Here is a 15,726-nt window from a genome sequence, read left to right as displayed (position 1 = left end):
GGATTGATTGTGTAAATGGACCCTTTTAGTCAATATGCCCTGTCTGACCACTCTTGCAAATAATCCCACTTTCTTTTTTACCGATTTTCTCTCTCTCTTTCTGTGGACTGACCCTGATTTTGTGCTTGCATTAGCAATTCCATTAAATGCAACGCATAACTTATAGCTCGCACATTTATTTTGCGCCATATCTCCTTCCTCCCCTTATTTTTTACCACCAACCAAAAGCTGATTAACTGCATAACCCGTACCCCCCCCCCCCCCCGCACCCAGCTCTTGTTCCGTCTTACCTACCCATCTATCTATCCATCCATCTATGTGAGCCTAGCCTATGTTGTAATAACTTACTCCCCTCTCAGCAGTCCTAGGAAGTAGAGCCGAACGGGCGCAGAGCCAAATGAGAAAAATGAGAATCAGAGCCGAATGCTTAAATTTGATTGTCAATAAAGTACAACAAACATAAGAAATCGCGAATTAATTCGTTGTCGTCGATTTATTATCTTTGGTTTGCGGTCGGGTTGCGCTCCACTCGTCCTCTCCGTAGCCGCAACCTCACCCCGATCAGGGGGGGGACGGAAGGTTGCGACCGCAGATAGACCTTCGTTACGCTATTTTGTATTTCGTAAAAAAGGCCTTTATAGTGCTGAGATTAATATCAACCAATCAATGCACGGGAAGTATTCGGCTTTAAATCTCATTTTATGGCATTCTGCTCTACGCACATTTGTCTCTCCTGGCGTGCTCCCCTCTCAGTACCTGCCTGCTCTATGGTTCAATGTTGTTCTACGTTGAAGCAGTAGTGCCACAAAACCACATCCGTTCTCACTTATTTGTTATTTCACATTTTTGCGGCTGGCTCGGCCAGACGATAAAATTGGTTTTATGACCACAAATAAAGCTCCAATCTCTCCCCCTTTCTTTCTTCCTTTGTTGTGGCGACAACTTTCTTGTAGTTCCTGCTAGCTCCAACTGGGGACATTTGAAGTCTTTCTTTCCCTGCATAACTGTTTACCTTCATTCGAATGCTGTAATTTTGGCTACACTTTGTTACATTTTGAATAGCTCGCTTCATATTTTGCTGATAATAGTGAACTATTCTATGCTTACACTTGCTATTTATGCTAGTTATAAAACCATCGACGGCATAGTTATTTTTTATCAATAAAAGCGACTCTGCTTGTTTATTTTGCTACGCTTGGTTCTTAGTTTCCTGAAAGTCGTTTCTACATTTAAAGCAAAAGGAGACCATAGTACTAAATCATAAATAGGATTTTTCCTTAGTTTGAATCTGAAAGCATTTTTTATTTTGGATTTGAAGTTCAGTGCACAAATTTTGTTTGGAGCTTTTGATTTGTTAGGATCTTTCTGAAAGACGCACATGGAATATATAGGTGGGCGGTCTTCTTGTCATTAATTTGGGCAATAAAATCAAAACCGGTAAATTGGCTAAGAACGTCGTCTTGCTTTCACTGTTTGAAATCTACCAAATTTTTATCGAATATTTCATTCATTTGACTGGAGATACTAACAAACAAAATTTACAGCAATTTAGCATGCTAATTTTTACTCGAGATACTAAATTTACTGCCATCTGTAATATTATTACGCGTCTGCGTGCAACTTATAGTTAACTAATAAAAGCGTTCAATGGGTACATTGCTTTATTTTATAGCACTTATCATAATTCTGACTGATTGCTTTGTCTTGCATTTTTTTAAAAAAATTACACTAAATTATTATACTTTTTTGCGAAATTTTTCTTCGAATTGCTGCACCAAAAAAGTTACCTTTGGTAGCTACCACAATACATTGATAGTTATTTAATTTTAGATCGAAATTGTTCTTTCCCAATTTCTAAAATTGGGAACGAAAAATTTCTATCTAAAAATAAATAACTATCAATGTATTGTGGTAGCTACCAAAGGTAACTTTTTTGGTGCAGCAATTCAGATGAAAAATGATTGATAGCTTTGTATTGCATTTTAAAAAAAAATAAATTGAATTATTATACTTTTTGCGAAATTTGTCTTTGAATTGCTGCACCAAAAAGAGTTACCTTGGTAGCTACCACAATACATTGATAGTTATTTAATTTTAGATAGAAATTGTTCTTTCCCAATTTCTAAAATTGGGAAAGAAAAATTTCTTTCTAAAAAAATAACCATCAATGTATTGTGGTAGCTACCAAAGGTAACTTTTTTGGTGCAGCAATTCAAAGAAAAATTTTGCAAAAAAAAGTATAATTCAATGTAATTTTTAAAAAAGGCAATACAAAGCAATAAAAGGCAATTGTTTTTCCATTGCTATATATCCAAAAGTTTACCTATTTTAGAAATAGATAAACTTTTGGATATATAGCAATGGAAAAACAATTGCCTTTTGATGAAGATCAGATCTACTTACGGGGTAGAACAGTTTAGTTGATATTTGATTTGGTGGTTTGAAGAGAAACTCGATCACTACAACTACTCTGATAAAAAAAATATGAATATAACGTTATTTAAGTGATTTTCAAAGATTATAAAAACCCGAAAATCATCTAAAAATGGTAACTACGCTAAAATCCCAGTTTTAACAATTTTTTTCATTGCGTTAAAACAAAACAAAAAGAACCTTTACCAGTTATGTGTTATAACTCCGTTAACTAATTCAAAGTTAACTAAAATAGTTACGCACACATGTTGCACGGCGAAAACAAACTAAACTCAAAATCTAAAACTGAGAATGAATGAATATCAAAAATATGAGAGTGACATGTAAAAGGTCCACTCAAGTGGAAATATTCTAGAAGATTCTTATTGCGACTATATTTTGTTGCGGATTTTTGAAATTTTCATTCAAATGTAGATTCAAGTTTTGAATTGCTCTCGTAGAGAAGCAATTATTGTAAACATGTTTGTCTTATGCAAAATTTTTGCTTGACCGTTTTGACTTTTCGAGTGACCTTTACGCCCTTGACTTTTTGCGTTTCGCGTGATCTAAAATTCTCTCTCAATCACAATTTCAAGAAGCTTAACTCAATTGGCGGCGCTTTCATGCTAAGGGTCAAATGAAAAGCGCACCGAAACTGGTGCCATTTGTCACTTTAATTCTGAATAGTGGTATATATTAACCTCTAATGTGGTTATTTGAAGCCCTCTATTGAACTTCTTAGTCCTTTTGAAGCCCCCCCCCCCCCCGACTGAAGCAGGCTGCAATTGATTAGAGCTCCCACTAGTCGTTCGAGTGCAATTCGTCCTACGTTTAGTCGGTTATGTTTAGTTGAAGCAAGTAAGCGACGGCTGTACACAGTGGTATAGAAGTAACGTATTAAGATTAGGAATAGGTTGGTAGTTAACAATAATTTGAAATATTAGGAATAGATAATTCATCAGTTTTAATTTATATTAATTTTGACTATAGGTTATGTAGCATCAAAATTTAGCTTAGGGTTGCGCATTAGGCAGCGCATTGTGTTCAAAATCCTACTGTATGCGCATCGTTTTATACATCAGCCTGGCAAACTCCCACTATATTTATCGGAACTACTGTGAGGTTCCTTTTTTCTCTGGCTTTGAACTTTCAGTAAGTTGATATTGGAAATTTTCAAAAGCTCTGCTATCTGAACATTAACTCGGTTTTTAGTACAAAAAACTACTCGATTGATTTTTCACGGAGATAATCGTCTTTTTAAGTTTCGTTTTGAGTGCATTTGTGAAAGAAAATTTATCAGCTAAAGAAAAAATTTACTTGTTGTTCCTTATAAACTCTGTTTTCAAAGATTTATGCTTTAAAATTGTTTTTTTTTCATTGATGTTCAAACTCTTGTCAGATTTGATCAGGAGTGATGCACTTGTATAATCTATACATTTGGGCAAATCACCTCTACCTGAATTCAGTTGAGTATAATTCTTTCTATCGTAAAGCTATAATTCTTTTCGCATTGATGGTTGAAAGAATTAGAATTTGAGCAAAATGATCTGACTGCATAGTTGGATCAAATATTTTGTTGTAGGATTTTTTCATTCGTTTCAATGCTGACTCAATCTATGATTAATAAATTTCTATCGATTGCTTTTGTTGGTGCCAGGTTGTTTGTCACCTTTAGGTGATAAGGTTTGATAACTGGTTGTAAGTTTAGTTTATCTCTGTGATTCAAATAGTTGATTTTGTCGCCCATTAAAATTATTGATTTGTTGTCAGTTACCGCTTTGGCAATAGAGCGAGCTATTTGATCCAGAAATTTCTCATGAAACAGTTTGTTGGGATTGTAGGAGATGTTGATCAAGTAAGCTTTTTTGTTTTTTGGGCAAATCACTTCTACCCAAAGTGCGTCAAGTATATTAGATGAAAAAGGAAGGTCAGGGCGTAATTTGGGATTGAAAACTCGGACTATCAGCAACACACCACTCGTCGATATAATTATCGCTTTCCGCAATAACAGAAATTGTGACTTGATTGGCTCGATAAGTTCACTGTTATTGGTGCAGTTTAACCTTGTTTCAGACAGAAATACCGTTGATGAAGCTTATTCCTATGTCAGTAAGTTTTTTATTTGCAACTCTTTTCTATGATACTTCGACCATTAACATACATGACTTCCATATTTTTTTCTGGCTTTGAGAATAATTGAAGATATACAAAAATAGCAGCAGAATCCAACAATTTTGTTCCTAATGAAACGAAAAGCTTCTTCCTCTCGGGATTGGTCTCTAACCAGTTTGTGGTTGACAGAGTCATTGTTTTAAGTTTAGTGGGAAAAGAGGAAGTCGCTCAATAATTTGATGCCTATCACAGTTAAACAAAGTCTAAAAAAAGCATTAAAAATCTATAAGAAAACATTATATATGGAGAATCTACAACCACCTGGAGCATATGAGTTATCAGAAATAGCTCAGATAGTAAAAGAACAAACAGGTGATAATGTTATAACCGAAACTGATAAGAATAAATGAAATGTAAGATAGAGGTTAAGAAGAATTTGATTTTATTATTGAGAATTCAATAGCATCTTTACAAGGGTTTGAGAAATTAATTTACTTTGTAGGTAATTATACAGCTGATAAGATTTTTTATATAAGGGGTTTTAATAGCATTAATATTCGCAATAATATCTAGTTTTATACATAATGGTATGGAGTCTTTGCACCAACATATCATATCAAAATGTAACAAAAGAATGAATAGAGTACATAGAATAATCTTATCTCTTTTTTTCAATCAATATAAACAGATTACAATTCTCCTGAACACTGTCTATCTCATGAAAATAGATTTCGGTTAAGATATACCATATCACAATTATCTACCTCTACAAAATTATTCGTTAATAATTGGTGCTTTAGCTCGAACATCATCAAATATTCTAAGTTTCTTTGTCTTTAGATAACTGGCCAGGTGAATTTAGATCTTTGATATCTCTAATAAATGCAACATCAGCTTTATAAATAATAATCTATTTATAATTGGATTCTTTAATAGATACGTCTTGCCACATTCACTAGGTCCTGATATGCATCTAAAATTTCTGGGAAAGTTGCATTATCATCGACTTCGTCGCAGCTTCGCTGTTTGTCAATATTGTTATGAATATCTTATTATCAATATCATAATCAATGTCAGTATTGTCATTGCTACTACTACACCGTAAACAATAACACTAAAAAAGTATATAAGACGAAAAGTATTTCTTATGATCACTTTTTAAAACTATCAAAGTAATATATATTCATACAATTTCTTATGACAACCCAATGTGTACCTTCAGTTGGATATTAGTTAATAATACTATTTTTTTATTAGAGATCGGGAGAGGGAGCGAGAGCCAGAGAGATGGAGAGGGAGAGTATTTTTTTGCTGAAGTAGTGCGTCACACTTGCGATAAGAAAAATCGTGCTTTAGGAAAACTGTTTTGGAAAACTGAAAAGGGGGCAAAGTTTGGAATACGGAACCTGATAAGCGTGATATGCAATTCTTTGTAAAATGTATACTCGAAATCATTCGATTTCGAGTTCTGCTTTCATTTTTCAAGTATTTTGTTTCCGTTTTAAGTCTCCTCTTCCGTTCTGAGGAAAGGACTCTTTTTTAATCTCTGCTTGGCAATTGTTGAGGCGAACTTGAACCAATGATGAGATCCTCTTTTGACGATTTTGGTCAAATTTCGTTTATTATTTTTAATCGATTTAATGAATAATTTGACGTCTTTTAGAATTTCTCTAAGATGGGCTTCAAAACTGCTCAGAATTCTGTTTTAACGGAAGTTGAAATTTTCTCATGATGCGGCGTAGTGGAAGTCGGCTCCAAATAATCTGTGCATTTTCCTTCCACGTTTGTGCCAGCTCGTGTACTCATGTTGATACCATGTATATTTATTTCTAATCAAATTGTTGTTTTTTAGTTCTAGCACACTGACTTAGTGTGTATCTTTTTTGCGTGTATCACTTCGCTTTGTTAGTTCCTCTTCTAATCAATTATTTATTACCAATCGTCTACAGTTTTGGGAGTCAAAATGCATTTTAAATATTTTGCATTTTAGTGCAATCCTTGATAACGTTATATTAAAACTCACAGGTTTCCTTTCAAAAGTATATGGAACCTTCCACTCAAAAAAAGTTCACACTTTGTTAATTTCGAACTTTCTCTAGTTGCATTGTTGCCTACTTACTTACAATTATTGATACATAAACAATGTCATTTTATGCTTTAAAAGATAGCAAAAGCAGTGCCCATTTAAGCTCGTTAGCACAGGGTTACCCAATTAGCGATCAGAGTCATTATACAATTCCGAATTCCTTTTCCAATCTCAACACGATTAGTCAGCAAATTGTGGGAAATGCTACCATTCCGGAACACCAACACGTTCCCGCCAGTTATTTCCACTCGAACACGACTGGACGTCGTGCAGGGCAGCAGGCGTTAGGTGTGGCTCGGGGTTATGTGATCACATCGCTCGTTGAGTTGAAATGAGTACTAAAGAGTAATAGTTCTTTTTTTTCTGTTTTCTGTTCGTATTTTAAAAATCAGTTTTCGTTCTGAGGGCCCTGAAATAAAAAAAAACGAATGATAAATTGACCTCTTGCTGAGTTTTTTTTTCATCTAGAGCTTTTGACTCCATTGATCATACAATTATGACTATTAAAATTAGAGAAATGATTTTTATTGAGGAAGCCTGCTCTTTTTAACCAGGTCAACAAGCGATCGCAAAAGATACAGCAGTTTTTTTAAAATTTTTAAGCTGTTTAAGCGGTTGCAAACTGTTAAGCTTGGCGAAGTGGAGTCTGACAAGATCAATTTGAAAGCATTCCTCAAGACACACTAAGTAACATATACGTAAAGGACGTGTATCAGTACTAGGCGGCATGGAGTTTAACGTCCCCCTTGATATTAGGTCGAAAAATTTCCTTTGCGCGCGATGAGTCACCATATTAGGTAGAAAACTGACCAATCACATTCAGGAGTTTCGTAGAAGTTATATATAGGCCTAGTTTATACAGTGTTAATCATAATTCTTTTTTTGAGGTGTTGGGAGTAAAAAATATTTAAAATGACTACAAGGGTTTTTAAAGAAGAAATTGTTGGTGGTATTACTAATTTTGCTTTCGCTTATGAAAACAAAGAAATGTCAGCGTGGTGCTGTTGTTCAAACACTCTAGTACCCCAATCTGATGACATCATAGTTTATTTAGGCATTTACGTTACGGTATTTAATTCCCTTTCCTTCTTTTTTTATTAATAGCCGCACAGCGATGGCTGAGGCTATTATTGGCCTTCTCTTGGTTTTTTACAATTCAAAGAATTTGAATTGTATTGGGGCGCTTCACACATTTTCATGATTTTTGAAGTCAAATTGGAGTAGTGATTTTGGTCACGCCGAAACAGTAAGTGGAGCGAAAAAGCGAGTGGTTTTGCGGCGTGAAATTTTTTCGATCTAAATTTAAAGTAGAGTGAGAAAACGGGGTTTGAACAAAAATTCGCTTTCTCGGTAGTGGTTTTTTGTTCACATGCGGCAATTTCACTTTGATTTTTACGGTTTTTTCAATTTTTTGGATCGGATTTTTTTCTAAATGGTTTTCCCAATCCATTAATAGTCCGTTCTTGGTCTAGTTTTCTGTTTAGTCAATGAAAATTCTTTGAATTGTACGTCAGGACTTGTCCTGCTATGTTTTTTTATTTCGTCGTCATGATTTTTGTTACGACCATATGACGTCACAGCCATTTTTTGTTCATTCGTTCATGCAATTTCAACCGAATTGCATGTGTGACGTCATTTTTCGCTCTTAGTGGAGCGAGTTTTTTTGTTCATGCGCGTGATTAAATTTTTGGTCACACTTGACTTACCTCACTCTCAAAAATGACTTCCTCACTTTGAAATTGACTTTTATTTACTTTAATTCAAAGAGATAAGGTCAAATGGGTGTGTATCACTCTAAATGAAGGTTATTTGAGATCCGCTAATAGAGGCAGCAATAACTTATACAGATTTTTAATCAAAATATAACAGATCAGCCTTCAATGAAAAGACGAATTTTTTTGGTCTGTCTTTTTTACTGTTTTTTTTAGACTGCCGATCTACGAATCGAATCTATTGCGGCTATTTTCTGGCAATCTGCCAGCTATGTTTTTCTTTTTCTTTTTTCGTGTTTTCTGGCTTCCTTGCTTTCTTTTCGTTCTCTCTTTGCGTTTAAAGAACTTCCAAAGCACTCATTTCAAAGCTATATCGTGAGAATGTACTAAAAAGTGTGCGATGTGATCTTATACTCTTGTGCTTGACAGCAGAGGCCATAGCTTTATTGGTGGAGTGGTTGCTAATAACAATAGTAACACTGTTGAGCCACTGTAACACTTTTGAGCCACTGCATGGAAGCTCTACAATTTGGCGCTTTCCAAAGGTAAAAGTATGAGCAATAGAAGACTGATTTCTGACAGTCTAAACTCAGGCATTATACCCGATTATTTTGGTGCGTTCTCTTGTTTATTGACATTCTTGTCAATTCTTTTAATTATCGAAGTGCTCTTCTTTACGGAATGGAAAGTAAAACTAATATGACACCATCAAATAATTAGGCATTTACGTTAGGTATCCCTTTCTCTCTTTCTTTTTCCTTATTTTTCCTTCTTGCTTTTTCTTTCTGTCGTTTTTTTCTTTCTGTCTTCCTTCTTTCTTTTCTTGTTTTCTTTCTTTCTTTCTTTGCATTCATAGGACTTCCACAGTACTCATTTCAATGCAATTTTGCGCGAATGTATTAAGAAGTGTGCGATATGATCTTGTTACTCTGGTGCTTGACAACAGGACCATTGACTTCAATGGTGGAGGGGTTCCCGCTATTTCTTTCTTTCGTTTTCAGTCTGTCTTTTCGTTTCTTTCCTTTTCCTCCTTTCTTCTTTCTGTCGTTTTTTTCCTTCTATCTTCGTTCTTTCTTGTTTTCTTGCTTCATTGCTTTCTTTCTTTCTTTCTTTTTCTTTCTTTCTTTCTTTTCTTTCTTTGCATTCATAGAACCTCCGAAGCACTCATTTCAAACCAATATAGTGAGAGTGTACTAAAAAGGTGCGATGTGATCTTGTAACTCTGGCGCTTGACAGCAGGGGCCATTGGCCTTAATGGTGGAGTGGTTGCTAATAACACTAGTTACACTGTTGGAGTTACTAGCGGCATGAGTAAGGCTCCTTCAGTGACTGGATCCAATCCGACGATAGAGCACGTCGTGCATGCTAAGTCTTACAATGATATCAACAGTGTCAATGCAGAAGCCACTGCATGGAACCTCTACAATATGGCGCATTCCAAAAGTGAAAGTATGACCAACAGAGAAGATTGATTTCTGACACTCTAAACTGAGGAATTATAACCGAATACTTTGGATCGGTCGCTTGTTTATTGACATACGAAATCTCTTTAATTGTCGAAGTGCGATTCTTAACGGAATGGAAAGTAAAACTAATATGGCATCATCAAATAATTAATCATTTACGTTATCTGTTTCAGTCCCTTTCTGCCTTTTAATGTGTATAACTGAGTGAATCGTTTAAGGCGATAATTTGCACTGCAATTTTATCAGTTTTTGGCAAATAGTTCTCTATAGTAGAGAAATAATTATTTTCAAACTGATGGATTTAATAGCTTTAGCTGCGATATTTAAGTCTGTTTATTATTTGTTTGTCTTTCAGAAGCTGCGCGTGCTGTTGAACTTCTGGAGGATTACTACTCTCGTTTGACGCGACCAGCCGATCAACAGTTGCGTGATTCTGTCCAGAGAGTGATCACAGTGTTCAGATCACAACTGTTCCAGGCACTGTTGGACATACAGGAGTACTACGAGTCATGCATCGTGGACGGCGAAGCTGCTTTTCAGAGTGGACAACGGATTACCTCAAGCCAATTCACTGTAATGTCTCATTATGGTTCTGTAGGGGGTACTCTGAACCCAGTCCAGATGGCGACCATGATGACGGGAAGTGCTGTTCCCACTCCTCCTATGCAGCGGGGTGGCCATCCTAACCAACAAGCGCCCATGACAGTCCAGGGTCACCATAGCATGGAGGCAGCTACACCGGCCAGACCGTTTCCCCCGAAATCGGCTCCAGGTAAAATTTAAATGGTTGATCTATGTTCAGTGGCTCAATGTCAGCTTTCGGAACGACCCATTGACTTGTTCAGTCCCTACAAATATTCGGGTCTAATAAATTATATCTATTATTAATAGCCGCCGTCAGCCTCTCAACGGCTATTATTTACGCGATCTTCTTTTTTAAAATTCACTTTACCTTCTGATCACGTTTTTCGTTGTACATAAGTCGCGATTTTCACGCTTGACTTCTGACTTCTTTCACTCACTGTTTCAACTGAATGGATTTTAATTTCTTTCACGTATTGAATTACGCAATGTAGTGAATACGGTCAAAGTCAAAAGAGCAAAATCAAAAGATCAAAAGAAGTAGGATAAGCATATAAAGCCCGGTCATTTAGTCAGAGTGCATTAGGTTATCAAAGTTCATTAAAGCGATTATTATAGCTGGCATTATTATTGTTTAATAGCGTTCAGTTTAAAAGCTGGATTAAGTGTAATTTTAGAATCTAACCGAATATGCAGAATTTGCACACCAAATAAAAGAAAATGACGCTTAGAAAAATTTGTCAATTTGTATCTCTTATTTTTTTTTCTGTTTCAATCCCAATATGCGCCAAGCGGGCCAACGGTGGCTATTTTTCGGCAATTTGCCAAATGTTTTGAAATTTGTTTTAAGATTAATGAAAATTTCGACGCTACTTAGATTTTAAGAACTTAATTGGTTTGTAAAGTCCTGAGGCTGATCCTGAACATATTTACTACGTAAACAAACAGAACGAACTTGAGCAATGTAATTTGGAGTGAAATCTAATTCATCTTCTATATATTAATCGCGTGAACACTTAAGGCGCGCATGTTTTAGAGGCATCACTGAGCAGCATGTTTTAACAGTACTGCCGAAGAGCACGGTTAAGCGGTTGCTTAATTGGGGTTAATGACCGAAAACGCGTGCTCTAAGGTCATTGACCGATAAATGTTTCTAAAAGGTCATTGACCGAAAAATGTTACAAAAAGGTCATTGACCGAAAAGTGTTGCCAAAAGGTAATTGACCCAAAATGTTGCTGAGAGGTCGCGTCATCTACCGAAAAATGCTTTGCAAAAATGCCTGTTGGCGTAATTTTTTGTTAATGAAAAAGACAATGATCGGTGTTTCAATAAACAAAAACAATATTGTCGAAAAAATCATGGGCCGATTAGTTGTTCAGAAACAGGCTGTGACCAAAAACTTCTTCAGAAAACGATCTGCGACTGAAAAGTTTCTGATAATAAAAAGGTAAATGAGCGAAAATGTGTCAAGACAAAGAGGGTTTATGACCAAAAAACAATGTTTTTCGTAGTTCATTGTCAAAAAATTGTTGATGAAAAAAGGTTGTCTTGAAAATTTGTGAAGGAAAACTCACTCACCGAAAACGTCAAGGATTAAAAGGTGGATGATGGAAATTTGTTTTTTCGAAGTTTCACGGTACGAAAGTTAACTAATACAGAAGATTTCAGCGAACAAAATTTGTGAAGTGTAAAAGACCCAAATTGTGACGATGCAATAACCAAAGTTAGTTGCCAAAAATTATATGACAAAACTGAGGTCTTGAAATAAATACAATTTTTTTAGCGCTCATTAGAGGACTTTTTCATATTAAGGGCTATTACTGAGAAGTTATTGAATACAAAACATGATAGGTATATAATTTTCGTTCTTTATCAATTGCTCTCAAACGAAGTTTGTAGCAATTATATTAGTCCTGTCGGTCTTTTTTTTATGCGATTTTTCGCTTGACCGATTTTTCGTCTGACGCTTTTGACTTTTCGTCCCCAAAAACGGGATAAACAGGTAGCGCCCAGCGGGCATTAAGTGCTCTTTGAGCCTTTCAGCTCTGTTTCGGCCCAAACCCTTTTGTAGACTTATACTTATAGTGTGAAGAGCGGTTCTTAGAGGTTGAAGACCCCCCCCCCAACTGTTGACCCCCCACCCACTATTGCCCCCCACCGTGCGGTTGCTCCCACCCGACTGTTGCCACCTCCATCAGCACCCCGATGCAGGCCCCCGCCCCCATGCCCCGTGGCTACTGACGAACAACCGCTCGCTAAAAACGCAAATTTATTCTAATTTTCACAATTTTTTTCAAGCTTTTTTAAATTTTTTGTCATTTTTCGAGTTTTATCAGCGCTGGATGTCAAGGAACCCACTCTATGGTTTGATAATAGGTTGCTGCATAGTTTTTAGTGGTAATAGAATAGTTTCGGCATTGCGAATATTTGCATTTTTTGGACAAAAGTTTCAAATTTTTTCAAGGATTTTGAAAATTTATGTCGATTTTCAGTTTGTCCAGCCTCAAGAGCAAAGGAGCCTCTCTAGGGTTTGATAGTAGTTTACTGCATGGTTTCTAGTGGTGATGGAATGGTTTTCAAAATTTTACGATCACGAATTTGAGCAGGTGTTTGATAAAACTTGATTTTTTTTTTCAAATTTTTCAAATTTATTGTCATTATCAAAGTTTTTCCAGCCCCAGGAACCAGGTAACCCTCTCTAGGCCTTGATGATAGGTTACTGAAAATTTGTTATAGGCCATCGAATAGTTTTCAACTTTTTAATATCTTAAATTTTGTCGATTTTTTTTCAATTTTTTTGACAATTCTTGTCATTTTATAGGTTTATCTAGACTCAAGGGCCAAGGAACCTCCTCTAGAGTTTGATAATAAATTATTCTATTGTTTCTAGATGCAATGGAGTGTTTCTAAAGATTATAACATTTAACGAGTTTTAGCATTTTTTTGAAATTTTTGGCATTCTTTGTTTTTTGAAATTGTTTGTCATTTTTTTTAGGGTTTTCCAGCCTCAGGAGCCAAGACATCTCCTTTGAGGTTTGATAGTAAGCTGCTAATTACTTTCTAGAGTTAATTGGTTATCATTATTTTTATGACTCGAGTATTCGCAATTTTTTGATAAAATTTAATTTGAAAAATTGTTATCATGTATGGATCTTTATGAGCCAGTGAAACTGTTTAAGGTTTGAAATAGGGATACTAGATAGTCTCATGAGACAATGGAATTGTGTTCTGAAGATATTAATATCTTGAATTTTAGCATGGTTTTGTTAAAATTTGCTATTGTTTTTAAATTTTTGAATATTTTTTTCCTTTTTTGAGTTTAACGATCATTAATGGCCAACGATGCTTTTTAAGTCTTTCAGATGGGTTACATGGCAAAAATTCAGAGACAAAGATTGTTTTTGAACTTTGTTACTGCGAAATGTGCAAACTTTTTTTTGAATTCTGCACTTTCAGTTTTTTTATATTATTTATTTACTAACAAGGCTAGAAAAGTTGTAGAGTCGAATCTCACCATGGAAAAATTCCTAGCTCTCTCTCTCTCTCTCTGTGGGTTGGCTGGCGTTTCTTTCCTTCTCTTTTTCGCTCACGTTTAATCTCGCACTCTCTCTCTCTCTCTCTATCTCTCTCTCCTTAACTCTTTTGTTGATGCCGCACTTCGGCTGTTATGTGGCCTGATGTCATCGTCTATTACCCAAATCTCAGGCCCCTTCAATCAAGCTAAAGCTAACATCACTAAAAAGTGGCTAGGTACTGACGAAGCCAACCGCTCGCCGGTCGTTTGAGAGCAGTTCGCCCGACGCTAGTCGGTTATGTTTTAATTGTTTCGGGGACAATTTTGTTTGCGACATTAGCCAGCCATTTAACTCAGTTCTGGTTTTCTAATTCGTAAAAGCATTCGCGCAAAGGCTTGCCTACGATTCCTTTTTATCTGCACATTCCTCGTTTTGGGCACATCCATCGTAATCTCATTAGCACATTCATCCTTTTTATGAGAACTTTAATTCATTGTCTCACCCAGGATCTGTTTTCTCTTCTCGTTTGAACTGTTGTATCTCTCCCTCTCTTCAGTTTCCTTCTTTATCTTTTCTGTTGTGCGATTTTCTATCTCTGCTCTTCAAGTGTTTTCTCTAACTGTGATATTTTCTTTTTGCACTCAAATTTTTGCTTTTGCTTTTTGCACTTGCTCACTCTCGCTGTTTTTGTACTTTCTCATGATTTGCTGTCTCATTTTCCTTCATTCTATCGCTTTCGTTTCTTCTTGCGTTCTTTCTCATGCTCACTTTCCTTTTTCCTCCTTTTTCTCTCTCTCTCTCTCTCTTTTTCTTTTCTCGGTTGTTGACTAATTTCTTCTTTTTTTATTTGTCTGTTTTTGATTCAATTTTTTGTTTCCTATCGTTTTTCGGTGGGTTCCTGATGTTCTTATGGTTTCTGTTGCATTGTGCTCTTTATGGTTTTTCTTCTCTCATCAATTTGAGTTTTCCTTCTCTTTTTCTCGTTAATTCCTCTTTTTTAGCTTTTCGCTCCCGTTGGTTTTCTCCCAGACTCGTTTTTCCTGTTTTCCTTCTCTGCTTTCAACCTTCTTTTGTTCTGTCTGTTGGGTTTTTTCGTATTTCTAAAACTATTTCTCTCCGACTCATTATATATTTCTGCTGCTATCAATCCCTCTCTTTCTCTCCCTCTTTATACCTCATTCTATGTTTTGAATTTTAATGCTCTGTGAGAACGTCTACTACTACTAGCAAACCCAGTAAACCACCGAATTCCGGTCAACTTAAGCAAACATTTACAAAATAAATTGTATCTTGTGACTGAACTTGTAGGCTCATCATTGCACTTGTACTTAGGCTCAAATTGTTCTAAATGAAACGACACGTTCCTTATTGCCGATGAAAACGGAAAGGTTGAGTACCCTTAAGCACAAAAAAACTCGGAGAGGCTTACGAGGCTGAAGAACAGCGGTTTGTCAGTCAGCGGTTTGTGAGAGGAGAGAAAGAGAACGCTCAAGTGGAGCAGTTGGTTCACAAGTGAGAGGAAATTGTAGTTATCTAGTGAGTACTTGGTGAAAGAACGTAGTTTCGTTGCTGCTGTGAGTGAAACGGCAGAGGTAATCGATATTTTTGGTTGAGAGGATTATATATTTCTGGTCAGTAACAGAGCTGCTGGTGGGCTGAGCTTCATAGAGTTATTTGAGTTAAGAAGTCAATTGAATGAGTTTTGGATACTTGCGGATAGATTGATCGAATTGGTTTGACTTGGAGTGAACCTGTAATAAGTTTTGATGAAAATTACTCTTGGATTGTTGAAATTGTTCAAGTATAGGTTTCTGGCTATTACTTTACATCTTGCTGGTAT

General features: G+C 35.9%; 1 protein-coding gene across 5 annotated transcripts in view; it reads left to right on the top strand.

The window, feature by feature from the left end:
- LOC142358610 (disks large homolog 1-like) overlaps positions 1-15,726 on the top strand; it is a 126,406-nt gene that overhangs the window by 18,693 nt on the left and 91,987 nt on the right. The window contains exons 1-3 of one of the 5 annotated variants that reach the window (XM_075410055.1): positions 6,318-6,898; positions 9,562-9,771; positions 10,144-10,560. In XM_075410055.1, coding sequence (XP_075266170.1) covers positions 6,667-6,898; positions 9,562-9,771; positions 10,144-10,560 — 859 coding nt within the window. In that variant the 5' untranslated portion in view covers positions 6,318-6,666. Of the gene's footprint in view, positions 1-6,317; positions 6,911-9,558; positions 9,772-10,143; positions 10,561-15,726 lie in introns of those variants that run through there. The other 4 variants (XM_075410054.1, XM_075410053.1, XM_075410056.1 and 1 more) reach the window with 4 other exon arrangements.

Source organism: Convolutriloba macropyga, chromosome 2 (genome assembly GCF_964194025.1).
Source record: "Convolutriloba macropyga chromosome 2, txConMacr16.3, whole genome shotgun sequence".
Lineage (NCBI taxonomy): Eukaryota > Metazoa > Xenacoelomorpha > Acoela > Convolutidae > Convolutriloba > Convolutriloba macropyga.
Note: the sequence above shows the minus strand (reverse complement) of the source record. Positions and strands in the feature narration are given on the sequence as shown.